At 45.4% G+C, this 22,415-nt stretch overlaps 1 protein-coding gene across 2 annotated transcripts in view; it reads left to right on the forward strand.

Moving 5' to 3' along the window:
* ERBB4 (erb-b2 receptor tyrosine kinase 4) overlaps nucleotides 1–22,415 on the forward strand; it is a 525,424-nt gene that overhangs the window by 197,189 nt on the left and 305,820 nt on the right. For both annotated transcript variants that reach the window (XM_056496724.1, XM_056496723.1), the window contains exon 2: nucleotides 10,637–10,788. In XM_056496724.1, the coding sequence (XP_056352699.1) occupies nucleotides 10,637–10,788 (152 nt within the window). The remainder of the gene's footprint in view (nucleotides 1–10,636; nucleotides 10,789–22,415) is intronic.

Raw genomic sequence — 22,415 nt, forward strand, 5'->3', positions numbered from 1 at the left:
GGAAAGGGAATTCCTGGGAGAATCATCATGGGTGAGTGGGGTGGGAATTTCTACACCAGCTTAGTCTCAGATTTTCTGATTTTCTCCTTCCATCATCTCCATGTGCCACTGAACTAAAGCTTTGATCTGTCCATGCATCCTCCTGGTGCTGCCACCACTTTTCTGGGGGCAGCTGCAGAGTTTTACATATGGCATTGCATTTCTTCCATCCCAAGGAATTCCTTGGCATTTTGCTGTCACACCTCTGTTCTTCTGCTGGTGGTGTTTGCAGAAAAATGCCCAAATCTCAGAGAGCACCCTGTGCTTACACCTTCCCCTCAGGACTGCTATTCCTGGCTCCTGTGATAAACTGGTCCTGCTGCTGCTGAGTGGAGGATTCTAAACTAATGGTGCCTCTGCTCCCGGGATTTACCATTTGGAAGATACTTTATTGCTATCTTGTGACATTTCCCTGCACTTTTATGCTCATTTATATAACTGGTTTCTTTGATTTACGGCGGGTTTTCTTCATGTATAACAATGCCATAAATTGCACAGCCCTCCTTTAAGTGGTTATGAATGTGAGATATTCAGTAAACTGTGGCATGGGGGAAAGGGCAGATGCCTTTTGAAGAGGCTTTTGACCCCAATCCCAAATAAAATAACCTGTTCTCTCAAAAGAAATCAAAACCAAGCATCAAAATAAGTTAGTATAGTCTGGTTTTTTACTAGCCAGCTGGCTGTGGGGTTTTTAAGGGCAAAATATGTTATTCATGCAGATAAAGGAATGCATGAGGCCAAACCCAGAGTGGTGATGTTTGTGTGGTGATCCCTGGAGCTCTTTATCCAGGGTCTGCAGAGGCTTTCAGAGCAGCAGCAAATTAATGCTGTTCTTTCAATAAACCTCTCTCTTCCCTTTCTGTTTGTAAACCTGCTACTTCAGATGTTGCTATTTTTCAAGACCCTCAAGCTAGCTCATATTTCCAAGGAGTGTTCAGTGGCCATCAGGGATCCAAAGCCTATCAAAGCCACTGGTCAGCCTGTGAAATAAAGACCTTGGGTTTTGATTGTGTTGGCATCTTGCTTTGCAGAGGAAGAGAAAGAGCACATTTAAAAATTACTTTCTGAGTTCAGCTGTCAGAGAAGCTTTCTGTTGACCTTTCCAAATTGATACCGTCACAATGAATGGACAGAAGTTTAAGGGCAGTCTCTGGGCTGGGGAGGGGGGAATGAACCCAAAGGTTTATAAAATATATATGGAGAGCATTTTAAAAAGCCCAGCAGAAATAACAGCAAGTATTAACAGGGAGTGTATTTGAACAAACTGTTCCATGAAGAATTTACAATACCTGATTCTAAGTGTGGTTGGCTAGAATTTAGTTATTGAGGAGATTTCTGGAAGGATATAAAACTAAGAATAACAAATAAATAGGCCTCAGGTGTGTGCAGTGCAGCAAAAGGTTGGGTGAGGGAAGCAATTAGAGGTGTTGAAGTTGCTTTGCAAGATTCCAACTGCAGGGAAAATGTGTTTGAGGTGCAGCATGGATCCCCCCCATGCTCCCTCCAGCCTTGGGAGGCAAAACCATTTACAAAGGCTCAGGAGGAGTTGTGTGGAGAGGGATGAGCCAGGCTGTGATTTCTGCTGCTCACTAATTTTTAAGGAATCTGTGAGGCACACTGAGAAGCTCCTGGAACACAAGCACCTGGGAGTCCTCCCCTCCCAGGGGAAGCAGGCAGGAGCTCCAGGGCTGCAGGAGCTTGCCCTGAATATTCTGCTGGTGTACACTGAGGTTATCAGCACACCAGGGATGGGCTGTGCAGGAGGGGCTGCCTCCACACTGGGCCGCACGTTCTTATGCACTGGGAAAGTAAAAAGACTTTTTGCCTAGACTTTATTTAGCAAAAGTTTGTTTTTCCTGCCTATAAACTGCCATCTGAAAGCACCTGTTTAGATAAAACATATGGGGTTTATTACTTAGTGCAGCCATGGGCAATTAGGCAAATAGAACCTTTGGTGTAAGGAACTCTTGTGTAAGGGAGCACATTAATTCTGTGACTTGATGACCATAACATATACGACTCTCTGCTCCTAGCCCAGAATATTTTGGCTCTAGACAAGGTGTGGCATCCACCTGGGGGTCCAGACAGCCTCAGCAGAGCCCCTGCCTTCCCCTCATCTGCAGTACTTCCCAGTCTCAGTAATTACCATTTCTGACATGAGTGGATTCTCCTGCCTGCTTGACAAGGTTATCGTGTTGCTTGAGAACCTGTTATTTTCATTAATGAAAAATAAACTGCACTCAGTCTCAGCCTAACAGGTATGTGTGCATTGGCTAAAATAGGGCATTTCTGTCATCACATTCTGCCAGTCACCTTGAAGCACTTGGGCAAAGCAGCTGCCAGGTGTTGGGTCTGCTCTTGCCTGGTAATGGGGACACCCAAACCCTGTCTTGGCCATTCCAGCTGTGTCCCATGAGATACTGGTTTTCTTTAAGTCCCCAGTGTCTTCCCAGAGCTCCCTGCAGTTTTGCCTTGTCAGGTTGCCAGAAGTTGGGGAGGTTGTTCTCACCCAAGCATTCCTTTTCTTTAGGTGTTCAAATCTTTAATCATTTTATTAGTGGTGTTTGGGCTGTGTGATAATCACTGCTGTAATGCCAGGAGGATTTCTGTGGGTGATCTTGGGGAAGCACCTCTTACATGTCACAAGTGGCTTGTGCTTAAGCTGTAATGAGGCTCCTCAGTGGTGACTAATTACCCGTGTTACAGCAGGGACATAAAAGCACCTGTCCCACCTACCCACTCCGAGCTGCATCTCTGACACAAGTGATGCTGGGAAGGAGGATCTGGGGGCTTGTGAGCATCTTGCCGAGGCATTTTCAGTCCTGTGCAGGCAGCAATCCCATTCCCATCGAGCTCCCAGCGGATTTTCCAGGCGGGAGCTGAATGAAGGCGCTCCCCTGCGCTCCGTGTGTTTGCACAATGTTAATTAAAATGCATTTAAGTGGAGTGAGAGAGTGCTTGCAGTGTTTGGGGGCCCTCTGGGGAAGGGGGAAGCAGGGAGGGAGGCCTGAGGCTGTCAGGGAATGCAGGGCAGTGCTGTGTGCCATCTGAGCATCCCTGGGGATCACTGCTGGGGGGAAAGAGCCCTTTGGGTCCCAGCAAGGCAGCCTGGCTTTGCTGGGGAGTGATTTTGGGCCATCCTCACAGCAGGTGTTGCTGGCATCCCTCTCCAAATTGAAGGTGTGCAAGACCAGACCAAGTGCCCGGTTCTGCTGTGCTCCCCCTGCTCCACCTGTGGGTTTGTGCTCCACCATCTTCCCTCCACTCCTTCCCTTGGCACTGAAAAATCAACTCAGATCCTTCTCCCTGCTGGGACCTGCAGAGATTTTCTTTGCCCTGGTAGGATGCTCTGTGATGCAGTGGTAGAGGGAAGCAGGCTGGCACTGCTGCTGCACTGGTGCAGAACTTCACTGGAGAAGAGGGAGGGCTGGAAAGCAGGGAGAGCAATATTTGGACACTCTTAGGCCTCCAGCTTGGCACTTGGAAGAGCACTTGCCCTTTCAAGTCATTTATCATTTATCATATATATCACTTATTACAGTCATTTATCTGCAGGCTTATTAGAAGGTATTGGTGATGCTCTGTATTTTGTGCTGTGGGGGAGAATTTTGGTTCGTGTCATTAAGAGCTAACCAAACACTTAATCTTGGGTGCTGCACTCAAGAGCCTGACTGGTGCAGGAAGAGTTAGTCTGTAATGTTCTTCAGCAGCAACAGGGAGGATGATTCCTCTGTGTGATGGTTCAGACCAGCAAGGTTTGCATGGACTAACTTCCACTCTGGAGATTTCCTTGGGGAGGAAGCATAGATCAGCTGGAAAAGGGATGCTGGTGATATTTCTTTTATACTGGGAAGCCCAGTAAGTAGCCTAGAATGGAAGCCTGGTAAAAGGAGAAGGTCCTGCCAGTGCTAAGGAGCTGGAGAGCAGAGGAGACCAGTGCTGTATTTCAGACTTGAAAATGATTTTGTTGTCTTAAAATGTGGCCTTACCTGAGCTAAGCCAGCTGCTGGCAGCAGAAACCACTCAAATCTTCCTCAGACAATGTCTGCTAATTGCTTGTTTGGTTTACATACTTCATTGGGAAGTAGCTTGCAAATGCTGAAGTTATTTTGATAAACTAAGTTATTTTTTGCATCTGGTACGAAAACCCCACGGTCTTCCTAAGCTACCCCGCTGCATAAGTAGCTGTAAAAAAAAAAAAAAAAAAAAAAAAAAAATTAAATGTTTTCCTATCACAACATGGGTGCTGGTAATTTGCCTATTTGACCACTGGAGCATCTCCTCAAAGCCATCCTGGTGGGGGTGGTGGTGCCACGTGTCACCCCCGTGTCACCTCCACCCCTCGGCTTCCCCACCAGCTTGGAGGCTTATCCACTGCCTCCTTGTCAGAGTGAGTGCTTCCAGATTCACAGCAAGACCTCAAGGAGAGACAGATGACAGAGCAGATGGTAGATGACTAATTTGGCAAAGTTAGATGAGTGGAAATTGTTTGCTTTAATTGCTTGTCAAGTCCAGTACCTACATTATAGTTAAGAAGCGACTATTTACCCTCAAACAGAACAAAATGAGGAAAGGAGGGGTGTGTGTGTGTGTGTGTGTGAAGAGTAGGGAAAAAACTGCAGAAATACACAGAGAAAAGAATTTGGTACCAAGGCTTGAAACAGAATAACCATTGGTAAAACTTCTTTTTTAGTCATAGCTGTGTGATGTATGACCTGCACAGCATTATTCCTATTTTTTCCTTTCCAGTTGCTGTGCCATATTATAGTTGTGACATAACTAAAAGAGAAACAATGCTGGAAATACTGGCATGAGACAAGCTGGTGATGATGGCTTGACAGGTCAAACCAAGTGAATATACTTAAAATGTTGCTATATAAATCTGGTCAGCATTTTGATGGTGATTTTTGGTTGGTGTGAGCAGGAAGGCACACCAGTGAAATATGCTGTGCACCATCCACCAAAGGGATTTTGGAGAGTTTGGCACAAGGAGAGGGCTCCATCAGCTTGGAAAAAGTGTTATCACACACAGCTAATCCTTCTTGATGGAGTCACAATCACTGTCAGTCTCCACTGTGCCCAGCTGTTTCTGCTCATAAAATGGGGAATGAGCTCCCTTTGGTAGGTGGATTATGATCAGCCTCTCTTGGAGGAGAGACCAGGCTAACACACATCCTGGAACTGCTGGAAAGCAGAATTTTAGTGACCAAATTTCAGGAGATTAATGCTTTTTGTTCTCTTTTACTATCCAACCCAGGCATCACTTCCCCGTGCTGTGCAGAAGAAACGCTCTGGGGGAAGTGTTGGTGTCACCTCGTCCCAGTGACACCCTGGAGGGGCTGGCAAGCAGCTGGGTGGCCACACCGAGCTCCTCTCATGGCCATGTGGCTGTCCAGGGGGTCATGGCAGTGGGGATGATTGCATTCAAATGGGATGATAATTTCCTGGTGTAGAGCAGACCCCGCGGAAGGAAAACACTTGTGCCAGCTGAGCTTTTAATTAGGAGTACATTGAAAATTAGGCTCTCCTTCATTCCAGCCTCCCACCTAGGGAAAGAAAGCCTCCAATTCTGCAGCACTGGGTTTGCAGGAAAGTGGCTGGTGACCTCCAGGAGGGTTTTGCCTTCTCAGGGGAAACATCTGCGAGGCTCTAAGTGCAGGCAGCCCTCGCTTCATTAGGACGTGCCTAATTGCAAGAAATTTCAGGGCTTTTGCAGCTCATTCAAGGAGAACTGTAAAATAATAATGAAAGGATTAAAAGTGTGTTTCCCCTTCCTGTGTGGAAGGGGGCCCAGGCTGCTGCAGAGAGAAGTGGATGGGGATTGCTGTACATCCCTGGTAATTAGCTGTTCCTTGAGGGGCTCCCCCCCATCTGGGGGGGGTCTTAAAAAAAATAGTGTTTGTAATTGTTAATAAACAATTCTGTTAGCTGCCTTTCAAGAAACCCTGATAATGGTGCTGTCTGTAAAAATGCAGCTAATTAAGTAAATAAGTGGGAAGAAGAATGTGTTGGAAAGAGAGGATGGCTGTTGTTGGGCTCATCTCTTCTGGGCTGGAGGAACCTGTGGCTGTTCTTTTCATAAAGACATTCCTCAAAGCAGTAAGTCCAAGCATTTAAGCTTCCCTTTGTGTTTTTGGCCTCCCCTGACAAACTGATTGACAAATTGTGCTGCCTTCAGGCAGAGGCTGGTGCAGGGCAAATGCACTGCTGTCCTGCATCCTTGCCAAAGAGATAATAATAAATGTTTTATGATTCAGAGGAAAATGTATTCAGATGCTCGAGATAACTCCCTTGGAGTTAGCAACCAGGATGCCCCATCACTGCTTCTTTGAGTGTGCTTTGGGAGAGGAGTGAGGCACTGTGATTTCAGGTGGTGGAGATGATGGATTCCACTCTTTAGCACTCCAGATGCAGGCTGATCTGGAAAGAAGAAAGGAAACAAGTTGATCTCCCTCTAAAAGTTGAGCTGGGAGGATTATAAAATCCATTTGTATTAGAAGAAGCAGAACTAGGTGGAGGCAAGTGTGATTTCTTAATTCAACATATAGATTTATCATCAACAGAGCAGAGCAAAATAATGTGCTAAAAAGCAGAATCTAATGGGCTTTTAAATTTCTCCATTATTTGCCACCTTTAAGAGAGCATTTGAATGACTTGGCTATTTTATGAAAAAAATGTCAATGGAAAATTAATTTCCAAGTCATGTGCATGAATATTGATGAAAAGCATAAGTTAATTTCAATATAGATGATTATTACTGTTGTAATTGGGGCCATTAGGAGCTGAAACTCTTGTCACTTTAGGTAGCTGGTAATAAGTAAACAACTGGATGGGCTGAATGTGTGAGTATTGCCTGAAATCCACTTTTGGGATGGCCAAGCAGTGCTCTGCTCCAGCACCCACCCAAAATCCCCCATGACTGGGGTGGAGGTGGGAAGTGGCCACTGGCTGGTTGCTGTCACTGCTGATTTGGGGATTCCCAGGTGGAAGAGCTTTGGGATAACCTCAGCGGTGGGTGACTCTGCACATGGACCCTCTGTGGGTTTGAGGGGTTGGTGGCATGTCAGTAAATCAGGTCAGACTGGAGCTGCCCCCCAAAAACTTGGGTGGGATGTAGAAAAGTCTGATTTTCCTGGGTGTGCATTGAAAGATGGGGAGATGCTCAGTAAGGAGAGCAGCTTCAGGCTGGAGGCACATCTAAAGCTGTATTGAGCAGCACATCCAGCAAATATAGAACAAAGTGCTTTGAAGAGGGTTCATGAAATACAGATTATGGTGGCTTTGCATGGCATGACAAGGAAATACATTTTGTTGTGCTTGTGTTTATGCCTGCACACAGCTGGAGCATCCCTGCAAATACATATTATTTAGGCACTTAAAGAGCTGCTGCAGCACATGGATTCCTGCTGCTGTTCCAGGAGAGGAGCAGGGATGTGTTCCTGCTCTGTGCTGAGCTCAGGGACAGAGGGGCTGGGAATCTCCTGTGGCTCCTGCTCAGCTCCCACTTCACACACTGTTAGTTTAGTGCTTTTTAACTACCTTGGCAAATCAGACCCAGAACAATTATTTCTGCCCTGGAGCAGCTGGGAATTGCCTGGTAGGGCTCAAAATGGGGCATAAAACTTGTTAAGTAGCAGCTCACAGTGTGCTTTCTGGCCTGTGTCCCTCCCAGGTTTGGCCCCCAACAGGAGCACCTTTGTGATGGTCCAGCAGCATTTCTCTCTCGTGGCAGGAAAGCCTTTTTATCCTGTTTGTTGTTATTTACCTTGAAAAACCTGCCAGGAGCATATCTTATCTCTCTGTTTTAAAGGATTCTCTGCAAAGGAATGGGAGAGAAGTCCCAGTCTTTCCTCCTGCAACAGAAGGACCTAACCTGCTTTTCTTAAATACTGGCATAGCTTCCTCCTTTGTATTTTGAATATGACATAATTATTAGGTGCATCAAAAGCATACATGGCAAAGCTGAGACAGAGGGGGATTAATGACTTACTGTAATAATGGATTATTAATGAGCCATGATTATACCCACATTTGCTTTGTGACTTCAGCTTGTTGTGCAGGTCAGAGCTCTCTCCTGCTCTGACTTCTGTTTCTGCATCAACTTGCACTGCTGGTTGGGTACCAGTGGAAAAAAATTGTGCTCTACTGCACCCCTCAATTGATGTAGGATAATCACCTTTGACTTGATTTGAGGCAATCTGTGACCAATTTTTCATTGAAGGAAACTTCTCTTTTTAAGATGGACTTTAAGTGCTTGGAATTGCTGTGAGATAAATTTAAAGGATTATGATTTCTTTTCAATTAGCTTTAAAGGCTTATTTTTTTTTTTTTAATCCAAAAGAATTGATTACTAGCCATATCAAAAGCATGGGAGTAGTTACTGCAATGGTTTGGCTGTACAAAATTAATGTCAGTCAAATAAAACTCATAGCCCTGATTCACACCTGGGCTGGCTTCCTCTTGCAAGAGCAGGCTCCAGGTGTTTCTGCCTCCTCACAGCAAACAAATGGCTGCATTAGCTTTCAGGAAACGTTTAATGGGTGTGCAACATGGAACATCAGTGTTGCAGTATATAGCTTTATTAGCTGAGCTGCAGGAATTGTTTTCTGAGCTGTGCTGGTCCTTAGCACGGATGGCAAAACAGAAGGGAAGGTATTTATTACTCCTTGGGAGCCTTAGGACAGAATAACACTTACCTGGCTGGAAATATGATCAGCCTCCTAATAAACACTGCTGTATTTAAGGGGGAAACACACAAACCCATTTTGCAATTGCTAAGCAAGAATTTTAGGTGTCCTGGCAGGCACAAGCATGTGTCTCCCTGGAGAATAAACACACAAGGGCTTTTCTGAATAAAACCCTCTACATGGGCTAGGACAGGGCTTTGTATTTAAAAAAGAAAGATATGTCATCCTTCCAGTGTTCCCAGTCCATCCAAATTAGCTTGATATTGAAAATATTATGAATAAAGTTGTTTTTAGGTATGACTTATTCTAAGTGGTAAGGTTTTACAGAAGATTTTAAAATTGGACTGGCCATGCTTGTAAGTTAAGCCTCAAAATGAGGTGGTAGATCCTGTTTTAAAACCTGAACAAACCAAGCATTTTTTTCTTCTTCACATAGTGAACATAGGTCAAATATTTCAAATTTTTAACTTTAGTGAGAACTTTGACATTTTACTTTCACCAGGTCATAGAAAGAAATAATATTCCAGCATTTTCGTGGGTAGACCCAATGCCTGTTTGGAGAAGCAGCCCTTTCAGTGGCTGTTCAGCTTTGGTTTGTGCTCTTAAGCCCCTGGAAACACAACCCAAAAAATTATCTGAGCAACTCTTCACAGAGAGACCACAGAGCAAACAGAGATTAGAATTGTTCCCATTTCTATTGAGAAAAAAAGAAAAAAAAAAAAAAAAAAAAAAAAAAAACGGGAAGGGGGTATAGGAAATAAACAGTCAATAATTGTAGCACTCTGAAACCTAATTACTTTTGGTATTTACAAAAAGGACCTGTGTCATTCAAAAGAGTATATTTTAGCCAATTTTACTGATTATGCCTCCAGTCATGGAGAGTTTTGTTTGTATTGATCTGATCCAGAGGTGGGATTGGCTCCAGAAATGCCATTCTTGTACTGTTTTGTGCAATATAATGCCCATTTCAAAAGTTTAGGTATACCCAGATTAATTTGCTCACAGATGAGAACAACCCATAAGCTGTTGATTAACAAGAAAAGTTGAGTGCATTGAAACAGGCAAACCAAAACCAGCCCAGCCCCACACTTGACCATTGAGCATCATTGAGCAGGCTGAGCAATGTGTGAAAAGCTGATCTTGTAAAATGCTGCTTCTGTATTAGTTTTTTTTTTTTTTTTTATTGTATTGCATGATGAGAACAGGCTGATACACTGAGCTGAGCTGGGATTCTCTGGTGGCTATTAAAATGTAGAGCAGAGGGGTGTAATATTAAAGGGTGTCCTTTGAAAACTGTATTAAGATGGTGTTTCCTAACTTATCTTCACTGTGCATTCAGCCAGGGCACTTGTGGACAGATAATTTGTTTTTTGATAGTTTTTTTCTCCTATTTAATTGGGTAAAGCTGGGATCTTAAGGAAAGTGATGAGGAAAACAGTGTTGGATGTAAGTCTTCTACTGAGGCTGCTCTTGGCTTGTCCAAAATGCTATTCAGAGTAGTGAAAATGTTGAATTATGCATGTCAGTTTGGATGCACAGGTCTCTCCAGCCTTGTGTCCTTCAGCTGTGATGGGAGTGCCTCTGCCCAGTGCCTGACTGTCTGTGGTGGAACTGGTTTGCTGAGACCTGGGTTTAACCCTTTGTGTGCTGCTTGGCCTTTTCCCTGCATTTCAGCCTTTTGGTGGTGAATACCAGCACAATTGGGTGAGAGGTGCTTGAATTGCTGAGATGATCACAGGCTGTATTTCCACTTTCCCATCTCTTCTTTGAGTGTGACTCGCGTGAACCGTGACAGGTTTTTGTTGTTCAGATTTTTTGTCCCTGTATCTCTGTGCACAGTTTATTTCCTGATGTGCTGCAGTGCCCCTCTCCCTCGCTGTCCTGACTGCTGGTGCTGTGTTTTCTTGCAGTGTGTGCTGGCACTGAGAACAAGCTGAGCTCCCTGTCTGACCTGGAGCAGCAGTACCGCGCCCTGCGCAAGTACTATGAGAACTGCGAGGTGGTGATGGGCAACCTGGAGATCACCAGCATCGAGCACAACAGAGACCTCTCCTTCCTCAGGGTAAGCAGGCTGCCCTCTCCTGCCCTCTGCTTCTGTTTTTGGGCGTGCAGCCACGGGTGCTGGGCTGGAAAAGGCTCAGGATCTCTCCCAGCAGCTCCACTGTGATGGGAGAGGATGGTGAAACGCCAGGGATGTGCAGGGAACAAGAGGATGGTAAAGTGACAGGGAAGTGCAGAGAACAAGAGCAATGTCAATGCTGTGACACTGAGTGTGAGTCATTTAGATCTATCCAGGACGTGGGGGAGGAAGATGTGACACTGGAAGTGACACCTCGCAGGTCTCTCACTTTGTGGAGCCAGCAGGTGCAGGGCAGGTTAGGTGGGGTTTAGGAAGGCCAGAGAATCATGCAGATAAGCACTGGAGAAGTTAATCCTAATAGATATGGACTGATTTATAGACCAAGCAAGGAAAGAACTCCAGGCAATGCTTGTGGAGCATCTAAGAAAAAGAAAAGAAGTGTTTGCTGAATGAACATGAAATCTTTTTTGGGTATGACACTGGAGCTATGAGCCAAAGAATCTCCAGCATCCAGGGGAAGTCTGATAGATGAAGGCTGTACTTGGACTGTGTATTCCCTCAGTCCTCTTTACATCCAATTTTGGATTTGTGGAGGAACATTTCAGTGGGGTTTGCAGATACCCTGTTCCCATGTTGGCAAGCACAAAGGAGAAAGGTGAACATCAAGTTCAAAGAACTTCAGCCCCTCATTATTTGGCATTTCACATTCTTTATATTGAAAGAAGTCCCACTAAAGGAGGGATGCAGGTGGGCATCCGTGGGTGCTGCAGATGATGTGGCTGTAGTGTGGAAGGTAGGTCTGAGGGTGCCAGTGTGGGTGCAGCCTGTGCCGTGCTTGTACTGTCCATGACACAGATAAGGGTTTACACTGCTCATATTGCTCTCAGAAATGCTGATGCCGTGTTCCAGGATGTGCAAGGGGCACGTCCATGTGGCAGGAGCACCGCAGTTTAAATCTGGCAGCAGGAAGAGGTGGTGGGAGGCAGCCCCAGCTGCTTGGGTTACACTCACTCCTTCCATTCACTGGGTGAGCTGAGTGCTCCATTTCACCCTGTAAATCTGTGAACTTTCCACCACAGCTCCTAGCAAAGCCAAGCAGTGTGTTTAGCTTTGCTTCATGTCGAATTTGTTGGGAATTTCACAGCCTTGCCACTCCACACACTGGCATATACTTGCTCAGCAGGTACTGAAAGACCTGTGAGCAGAATTCAGCTAGCAGACACGTCTGGAGTCAAGTTTGGGGTGCTAATTGCACCCGGACTAACAGATTGCCTGTTAATTTGGGTGACGAATGCCTCGGAAGTAAATGCTACCCATACATTTCACAGTTGTGACAGGTGGGGAAAACACATTTGCTTTTGCTCTGAAATAGATACAGCCTTGGTGCAGCTGGACCAGTGCTCCCCAACGCCTTGGACAGGTGGCAGATCCTCCTCCTGTGAGGGCAGGATCCCTGTTGGATCTCAGAAATTGGGATTTTTGAGCTTTCTGTGCTTTCTGGCTCTGTCCCCCTGGAGAACACTGCTTTTGACCTGAGGCCTTGGAGAAGGCTTCCAAATTTGAGTGATGGAGTTAAAATCACAGGTGTGTAGTTAAATAGAAGTGTGTGATTTCACATGGTGAAGGGTTTAAAATCTGAGGGTTTTATAATATAGTGATAGGTATGGGACTAAATGGGTAGTGTCTCTTTTAGTGCTCATTTTCCTCCTTCTCCATGGTTTCAGGCAGTAGTTTCTGGTTGGACAGTCAGTTCTGCACTGAGGGTCACAGGAGTTTGGTTATTTGGTCAAAAGTATAAATAATACAGGTGTTAATTCTTTATTGGACTGTTTAGCTTTAAGAGACCTTGTAGCAGCTGGATCTCTTTCCATTTTGTCAATTTTAGCTGGTAGCTAGAAGCATTGCAGAACTTTCTGTACTTTTGATAAGATTTAATAAACAACCAAGCCTGAACATGAGAAAATCAGTTTCCTTTGTGTATTTTAAATCCTGCCTCTGAGTGAAGGCAGAAGAGACTGAAACAAACCACTAATGAAGTTACACATCCCTGCTCTGACTGGGGCATCTCTGCAGTTTCAGATTCCTCCAGAAACCCCTGCCTGGGCCATGGTGGTGGCTCAAATTCATCCCAGACAGTCTTTACACTTCAGCTTCCCTTCCTCCTTCTGCTGCCCGCTGGGAGGCAGGGAGAGCAAATTACTTGGAAATTAGGAATTAGCGTTCCTCGCAGAGGGCTGCCATAAGCAGCATAAAATATTGGTGGAAAGAAGGCAGTGAAACCATCAGATGAGAACAAGGAGGAAAGGCCCTGTTCAGTAAATGAGGGTGGTTTGGTCACCTGTGCTTTTTGGTGACAGCTACTCTTGCTTTTTTATTAGTTTTATTACTTCTCTTACCTGCATCTGCTCCCTCGCAGATGTCTCAGCAAAAAAAGCAGGACTTGAAACAAAACTCAGCAAACTGGAAGGCCTAGTTAGTATGATAAATTGTAGTCATTAAAGGAGAAAACCAAACAGAAGAGAACATGTTCTCGGTGAGGCAAATAAATAAATAAATGTTGGCACATTTACGCCGATAATTCGACATTCATTAGTCAGGCAGTATTACTCCTTTTATCATATTAAAAATTGCTTTAATGGCCAAATGAAGGTGGCAGATGGGACATAACTAAGAGAAAAGCTGTTTGTCTCTCTCAGACTTAAATAGGGTGAACTCACCGTGTAACATCCTGCTCCTTCAGCCTGCCCCAGTGTTTTGGTCTCTGTTGCAGTTTTTGCCTTTTCCTCCACCAAAAATGGAGTTATCTGTGCCCACAACCATGGCTCTCTCTGGAGTGCTCAGCTTAGCTGGGCAGCTTCTTGCTGCAGGACAGAGGGGAGACCCAGTAAGCTGTAGGCATGCTGAGTCTTTTCATCATGCAGTAATAAACAAATAGCATAAATGAATTGAAGTGAAAAAAAACCCCATAATTTTATTTACCCTGCAGAGGAACATTAAAAGATCAGCATCCCATCTCTCATATTTATTGAGACATTTATTCCCTAAGTAGATTTGCTTTATGTCTGTGAGTTAGCTCTCTGGATGTCTGCTGATGAAGACTAAAAGGGGCTGTCTGTCACCTGAATGAAGTGCTCAGCCACTTAAACTTCCAGGCCTGCAGTTCATGAGGAGCTTGATTTCTGTAAGGAGGGGCTGCATGTGCCATTGTTTCTTTTCCTGCTGTTCTTATATATGAGCAGAGCAGGACTACATATTGTCTGTGTTACTTTAATATATTTTATTTTGGTTCCTGGTTGTGTTACAGTCTTGGTATTGCTTTCCTGTGAACAACTGCAATATGAATTTGTGTTCTGCACGTGCTGCCCTCCAGCTCTGTTCCTGCTGATTAGTGCTTTGCTAAGCTGTGGCCACAATGGAGTTGTTGGAGAGGAAAGGAGCACTTAGTGGCAGGAAAAATTGTGTCTAAGCCTGAGTGTTGGGTAAGGAAAGACATTTCTGACATCTGTGGGCTGGTAGCTGGCTTGCTTTGTCCTTCTTCTGAGGCTCACCCTACTCACAGAAAATGTGCCAGGGGTTATTCAGGTTTTGAAGCCCCACCTGTGGCAGCTTTGGCAATGAAGTGATGCTGAGGTTAATGCAGCCCATGGCTGCTGCAGGGCCACCTCCCTGTGGCAGCCCAGGCAGGCTCTCCTCTGCCATAGGTGCTGCCAGGAGCAGGGTTGAGCTGAGTGGGTGTCCTGGTTTGAAGGACAGGTGTCTGCAAATAAAGGCAGAAACTTCTCTTTGAAATGGAGAGTGTAAACCCCCTCCCTCCAAATTATTATAATTTTGAAATTAAGGGGTTCTCAGGAAAAGATATGGGAATTAGGAATAACAGTTCTTTACTAGGAAAATTAAAATAGAAATACAGTATTACAAAGAACAATCCCAAAACACTGCCAGAGTCAGAATCCAAGCTGACACCTGTCAGTCAGTCAGGGTGTTGGCACAGTCCCATTCAATGGTGGCTGCATCCTCCTGCAGTGGCAGATGTGGTTCAGCTGGAGCAGTGCTCCTGGAGAAGGTGCAGTTTCCTCTGAAGGTGCAGGGATGATGTGGAAAGGTCTGGCTTTCCTCTGGAATCCAGTGGAAAGAAGGTACCTTGGTGTCCAAAATCTCAGTTTTTATCTGGGTAGGAAAGGCTTGGCTGCTCCCCTGGCTGGAGCATCTCCCAGTGGATGATGGAATTTTATCAGTCACACAGTGGGACTGAATGGGCCAGCAGCAGATGAAATCTTCCTGGAGGGAGGATGGGCTGTGGGGAAGATAAAGATGATTGCCCCAGCTGGTTTAAAGATGGCCCATTAGCAGATAATATGTGCCAGGAGATCAGGGTCACTGTCCTTGGTGACAGAATTCACATTTCTGGACACATCAACCCAACACAGCAGGACAAATCATGGGGTGGAAAACAGTCCCTGGGAGCCCTGTGGTGTGTCCAGGCTCACCCAGCAGTGACAGTGCCCTGTGTCCCACTGCTTCCCAACCCTCCAGCATGCTCCCCCTAATTGCCCAGCCCAGGCTTCTGCAGCAGGATTTGCTCCATGAAACCAGATAAGCTGCTAGAGCTGCTGTGTGCCTTGAGTCTCGTCCAGGCAAGAGCTGAGATTTGCTTCCCTGCTTTGGACTTCAGAAAAAAAAAACCAAACAACTTGAGAAAAGCTCAAATTGTTCACTGGTTCATATTGCAAACAACTGTTAGAAGAACAGAAGGGGGAACCTATTTTAGTTTTGCTTGGCAGAGCTGACAGCTCCTATTGTGGGCTGTACTTATTTCTTAATAACATCTCCATGTTCAGTTTTCAAAATAAAATACACAATTAGTGTATCACATAACAGTCTTCTGCAAGTACTTGTGTTAAACACATTTGGTAAATGAGAGTTATCTTTGACTAATCCCCTGGCTTTTAGCAATTCACAGTCAGTAAATTGTCTTCTTGTGCCTGGATTTTATTTAACCAGTTCAGATTATTTATTTTTAAAGACATGATCAAAGTTCTGTGCTGTTCCCTGCCATAACTCTCCCAAGTGATTATGAAACTCATTTTTAACCATGATCAACAGTATTCAGAAATTATATACCCATTATATATCATGGGTTCCTTTTCTGTGCATCACCTCCAGCCACACTTGCAGGGCAGCTGTCTGACATTGAAGGGGATGGATGTTTTGTGGTGAATATTAAATTTGTGAGATGTAGGGCCCCATCTCCCCTCTGTCAGCACACATGGCCCCGTGCTTGGTGAGAACTTCTGCCAGCTCCACTTCAGCCTGTTCCTTACAGTCACATTTAGACTCTGTGGCAGGTGGGATTTGGCCATTTGGACTTTATATTCGTGTTTAATCTTTGGAGGAAGTTTTGGTGAAACAGAGCTGGGTTGCAAAGCGTGTTGCCTTGCTGCATTGCAGGGGGATTTTCCCCAGAAGTGCTAGGAAAGCATTGCAGTGTGGCTCTAGCCCAGAATGGGGATTTTCAGGAGGAGTTTGCTGGGCAGGGCTGCCCTGTAGCATTTGTCATGCAGTGAGTTGCATCACTTGCCAGTGTGTGTTTTGTCCTTGGCTGGCAAGAGGCAAAGTGGCCTGCAGGTAATTACAGACATGGCAATTGAGTACATGTATTTATATGTTTGTAATTGCCCTCCCAGCACCTTTTGTTAGGAAACAAAACATGAACAGCAGAGGTGTGATGGTCAGAGCTGTGCATGCCACACACATCCAGGTGGAAAGAGGACACCTCCAGCTTGCTGCTGGACACAACTGCTGTGCTGGGTGGGGGGCAGGAGACCAGTTGCATGCCAGGCCTTGCTTCTGGCGTGGACAAAATGCTTCACACGGGCTGTGACCAGCTGCCAGCTGTGCTGGGTGAATCTGAGCTCAGTTTGAAGTGAGCTGCATCCCAGGCTCAGAGGGTGGAGTGGGAGCAAAGGCTAATTGCAGAAGGTATATGTGATACAGCTCTGCTCCAGGAGAATGGCTTCTTCTGCCATTCCCCATTGCTTCTGTAGAAATAGCAGCTGAAAATAATCACAGCAGTTTAAACTCTTCTCAAAATGGCTGGGGGGCAAGGAAAGGAATTTGCATGGTCTTCCAGGCCTGGCCTGTGCTTGGAAGCTGAAATGCTGCAGGCACAGTGAGTAGCTGAATACCAGGCACTGTTGTGGAAACTCATCCCTTTATATTGACAGATATCACACTCCACACAGCCCCAACACAGGGTCAAGCTGCTCCATCCTGACCCCACCACTCCCAGAGCCCCCCAGCTGGCAGGGAAAAGGCATCCAGCACTTTCTCATCTAAATGTCTTCAGTGCCACATTATTGTTGTGCTTCTGTTGCTTATCCCCCTTGTGTTACACTGACAGATCACCTGCTTTCCTGTGCTGTCCCAGTCTCCATGACAGGTGTCTGGAATTCAGGTATGTCCCTGTAACTCTGCAGGCTGGCCTCAGCAGCCCCTGTGCCTCCCTTGGATGTACAAAATCCCCTTTTTAGCACTGCTTGTCATGGTTTCAACCCATTTTTTGCCCACACCTCCCCTTCCTTCTCCCTAAAAGGCTGGGTCAATATGCAATTAATCCTCAAGATGAGATTGCCAAACTGCTACCAAAAATATGCTCATTGGCATATATGATTTAGCAATTATTTTTGGTGGCTTGGTATGAAAGGTACATTTGAAGTCACCAGTTGTAACTTCAAATTGTTCTTCAACAGTTGTGTTGGTAACTTCAATAGCTGTGTTTAGGAGGAGGATTAGTGCTGTGGAAATGCAGAGCTGGGAGCTGTGGGAATGCAGAACTGGGAGCTGTGGAAATGCAGAGCTGGAATCTCTGGAAATGCAGAGCTGGGAGCTGTGGAATTGCAGAGCTGGGAGCTGTGGAATTGCAGAGCTGGGAGATGTGGAAGTGCAGAACTGGGAGCTGTGGAAGTGCAGAACTGGGAGCTGTGGAATTGCAGAGCTGGGAGATGTGGAAATGCAGAGCTGGAATCTCTGGAAATGCAGAACTGGGAGCTGTGGAAATGCTGAGCTGGGAGATGTGGAAATGCAGAGCTGGGAGATGTGGAAATGCAGAGCTGGGAGCTGTGGGAATGTAGAGCTGGAATCTCTGGAAATGCAGAACTGGGAGCTGTGGAAATGCAGAGCTGGAATCTCTGGAAATGCAGAGCTGGGAGCTGTGGGAATGCAGAGCTGGGAGCTGTGGAAATGCTGAGCTGGGAGATGTGGAAATGCAGAACTGGGAGCTGTGGAATTGCAGAGCTGGGAGCTGTGGAAGTGCAGAACTGGGAGCTGTGGAATTGCAGAGCTGGGAGCTGTGGAAATGCAGAGCTGGAATCTCTGGAAATGCAGGCTCCTGTTTTGGTGCAGTGATGGACTGTGAAGTTTTGTGCCTGTGCCTGCTGAGTGCAGGCTTGTTTTGCCCTTTCTCTGGGTTGGCAGTGACCAAGAGCTTCCCCAGCTCCCCCACAGCTTTCCTTTCCCTGTCTCCTTGGATAACAGGGAGCATCCTTCAGCTGTGTCATGTGTAGAGAGGAGAGGTCAAGGTTTGAAGTCCAGGTTGATTAAGGAGTCTCTTTAAATTGTCTTTCAGCATTTCCCATTCAGCTCCTATTGCATAGCAGGCACCCCATCCCCAGCTGCCTGGGAAGCCTGTCTGATTCATGTGCAAGGCAGTGGAAGCCACTCTAGATCAGGAGAGAGATCAAAGAAGCCTGACTTAAATAATTCAGAGCAGCCCAGACCCACACACATGCTCGAGATCAGCAATATCCTTTTCACTCACTATCCCCTTTTTGTGGTTGCAGTTCTGCTGGAGTCACGTGTGAAGAATGAAAATACAGACAAGGATTCAAATATTTAACATGAACAAAAATAACTGTTTGGATTTATGGCTCTGTCTAGGCTTGTTACTTATTTTTTATTAAATATATACTATCGATTTATTTCTTTTCCAATTGTTTAGTGCCTGATCAGAGTCTGTCCATCCATGGAGTCTGATGCCTGGATGTCTGCAAAATACATATAGCTAAGCCACAGAAGCTGATGGGATGAGTACTATAAAAATGTTGGTAGTGGAGAGGAGGACATTATTAAAAATAAAACAGTGCAAACCTTCTTAATTAGGTGCTGTTTCTCTTGGAAGCTGATCTTTCCTCCAGGCCAGTGAAACCAATTATACCCTCTCTCAAACACCTTTGGTTGTTAATGATTTTACTCTAAATGTAAACCTCTCCCCTACAAACAGAATTGGAACTGCTGGCCTTACTGAAGCTTAAGGAAAACAAACAGCAGAGTAAAGTTAAACCAGTCAATGGGAAAAAAAAAAAAAAAACGAAACAACTGTGGTTGCAAACACTTTTAAATTATAGATGGATTTGTTAGGTTGTAAAGCAAATGAGCAGTTTTCTTTCAAACACAGAAAGGTTATGTGGTATAAATGGTGAGTGTAATGAGATTTAAAGACTTAACCCCAGCTAGAAGATGGTACAAACTCTGCAACCATTTCACCCTGTACACTGACAATGCCATTAAGGCTGCTTTATCCTCCTCTTTGTCCACCCACCTTCTCAAATCAGTGGAACAGAGATGGAAGTTGGGAGCACAGCTGAGGTGTGGAGAGGGATATAGCTATAATATATATATATGTAATTGAGGTACAGCAGCCTGTGCCACTTTTCTTTCAGAAACATTTTCCTGTTCTCCTGAGCATTTAGGCAATAGGTTGCAAATTTTACCTCTAACCCTCCCCTCCTTCCAATCCCATTTTACTACGGAATAAAGTGAAATTAAATAAACCAACTGTGAGAGATCTGAATAATCTTGCATTGTAATACACTGACTCAGAGTCCTGGATCAATGGGCTGGAATTACTGTTAAAATCCATATGAAAAGAAAAGCAAAGTCTTTTGCTGTAAGCTGTGTCAAGGGGTGGAGGAGCAGGGGGACGGATTGAGGCTTAGCCAACAGTTTTTGTGCTAAACTGGATCAATTTTAAAGGTTTCCTCTGTACATGCCAGCCACAGGGCTTTTATGGTTCACAAATGTCAGCACAGTTGTGCAGATTGCAGAATTCAGCAGTGCTCCCACCCCAAACCTGGCCACTAATTACAAATTACAGCCCCACAGACATGCAGATCCTGCAGGGGTGCCCAGGAAGGCAGGGCAGAGGGAGCATTTTCATGGGTGTGTGCTGGGGAAAGCTGCTTCAGGATGTGGGGCTGGAGTGTGATAGAGAATGTGTCTTTGTGGGGCTGGGGGACTGAGGATGGGTTTGCCCAAGTGTCTTGGTTTGAAGGATAGGTATTTACCAATAGAGGCAGAAGCTTCTCTTTGAAATGGAGAATATAAACCCCCTCCCTCCAAATTATTATTATAATTTTGAAATTAAGGGGCTCTCAGGCAAAGATATGAGAATTAGGAATAACAGTTCTTTACTAGGAAAATTAAAATAGAAATACAGTATTACAAAGAACAGTCCCAAAACACTGCCAGAGTCAGAATCCAAGCTGACACCCGTCAGTCAGTCAGGGTGTTGGCACAGTCCCATTCAATGGTGGCTGCATCCTCCTGCAGTGGCAGATGTGGTTCAGCTGGAGCAGTGCTCCTGGAGAAGGTGCAGTTTCCTCTGAAGCTCCAGGGATGATGTGGAAAGGTCTGGCTTTCCTCTGGAATCCAGTGGAAAGAAGGTTCCTTGGTGTCCAAAATCTCAGTTTTTATCTGGGTAGGAAAGGCTTGGCTGCTCCCCTGGCTGGAGCATCTCCCAGTGGGATGATGTAATTTTATCAGTCACACAGTGGGACTGAATGGGCCAGCAGCAGATGAAATCTTTCTGGAGGGAGGATGGGCTGTGGGAAAGATAAAGATGATTGCCCAGCTGGTTTAAAGATGGCCCATTAGCAGATAATATGTGCCAGGAGATCAGGGTCACTGCCCCACCCGGCTCAACAGATGGGGACAGAATTCACATTGCTGGGCACATCCTGTACTGCAGCTCAAGACACCAGCCCAGCTAGCAGCCAGCAGGAATATCTCTGTTAACCACACTTGACCTGGTTCTGAGTGCTCAGCCCTGCAGGGTGTGAACCCAGGTACCACTGACTCCTCAGGGGAGGTGTGCCTGGGGTCATACATCATCAGGGGAAGGTGGAATGGGAAAGGTTTGGTTAGAAAGTCGAGGGTCTAGTCCTCGTTCAAGGCAGGGTAAGCACAACTCATCCACTGGTACTCAATGTTTGAAGTTAACTCAAAGGCTAATAGAGTCTGCATGCTGTACTGAATGGCATGCAGTGTTTCTTTCCCCCCTTTGGTGGTCATTAGCCCTTCCAGAGAGAAAGAATGAAGTGCTTTGAGGTAACGTCTGAACATAATAAACCTGAAAATGTCAAAAGACCAGGCAGAAATATCACGCTGATTTTGACAAACCCGCGCTGTTTTGTGCAGGAAAAATAATACTGGTAGCTTAATGTTGCTTGCTGGAGAGTGGCTGTACCAAAAATACATTTTGTGAGAGAGTTTATGCTCATGCTTTAAGAAAACAACCTTAATGAGCACAACATGGAGCTGAAACCCTCAAAGTAAATGTCGTTCAGTTTGAGTATGGTAAAAGAGAAATTTGTAGCCAAGCAGTCCAAGAGCTTGAGTGGTGGCCAGACCTTGATGTCACCGCTTATTTTGATTTCTAATGCTGTGGCATGTTCACTTATTTCTGATTCTGATGTTTTGGGATCTACTCAGATCCTGAAGTGCCAGCAAAAAACTGTACAATGTTACAAATTGGTGTCTAATTCAGGATAAGGATGGTGATGGTGGAAGTATCTGTATATTGCTGCCTCCAGACAGGGGAGCCTGAGGTGTGCAACAGGGCTGGCTGAAATTCTGTAAACCAAATAATAATAATACATAGCCCAGGAATAATAATGACAGCTCACCCTTAAAACTATGTTGCAGAGTGAAGAAAGTAAAGTAAGAAAGTAAAATCCATTCTGAGCATCAGGGAAGCACAGAAGATGATTAGGGAAAAAAGAAAAAGCAACTGCAAACCTGTGACCTCCCTGCATCTGTCCCATCTGTGTGATGTTCTCATGAGCATGGTACCTTGCCTAGAACAGGGAAATGTTTTAAAAACAAGGGCACTTGTAGGAAAGGATGCAACGAGCTCCAGTTCCAAATAATTGTTAGTGATATGCCAGTAGAAGGAAATCAGGTGAAAATTTTTGCAGGTATTTATGCTGTTATAACCAGCACAGAGAGTGGAGGCAGATGCTCAGCTTTAACCTACAACATTTTGCTGGTGCTGGTTGCAGTCCCAGCTCTCCAACTGGTGCTGGGCGTCCTCCTTGCCCGCCTCCTCTGCCTGTTTGTTTTTTTTTGTTTGTTTTTTTTTTTTTTCCCCTGAAAGTGCTGACATTTGGGATTATGGCCAGGTGAGGCCCATCAGTTTAGGAAGTGGGAGCTGACCCCCTGGCTGTCAATTATCTCTGGTGCCTGGCAGCAGTGTGGCCAGAGGTCACGGCAGCAGTGCCCAGTAATGACGGCAGGTGCTGGAACACGCTCCCTTGTCAGCTCATCCTTCCAGT

This window comes from Oenanthe melanoleuca, chromosome 7 (assembly GCF_029582105.1).
Source record: "Oenanthe melanoleuca isolate GR-GAL-2019-014 chromosome 7, OMel1.0, whole genome shotgun sequence".
In the NCBI taxonomy this organism is placed as follows: domain Eukaryota; kingdom Metazoa; phylum Chordata; class Aves; order Passeriformes; family Muscicapidae; genus Oenanthe; species Oenanthe melanoleuca.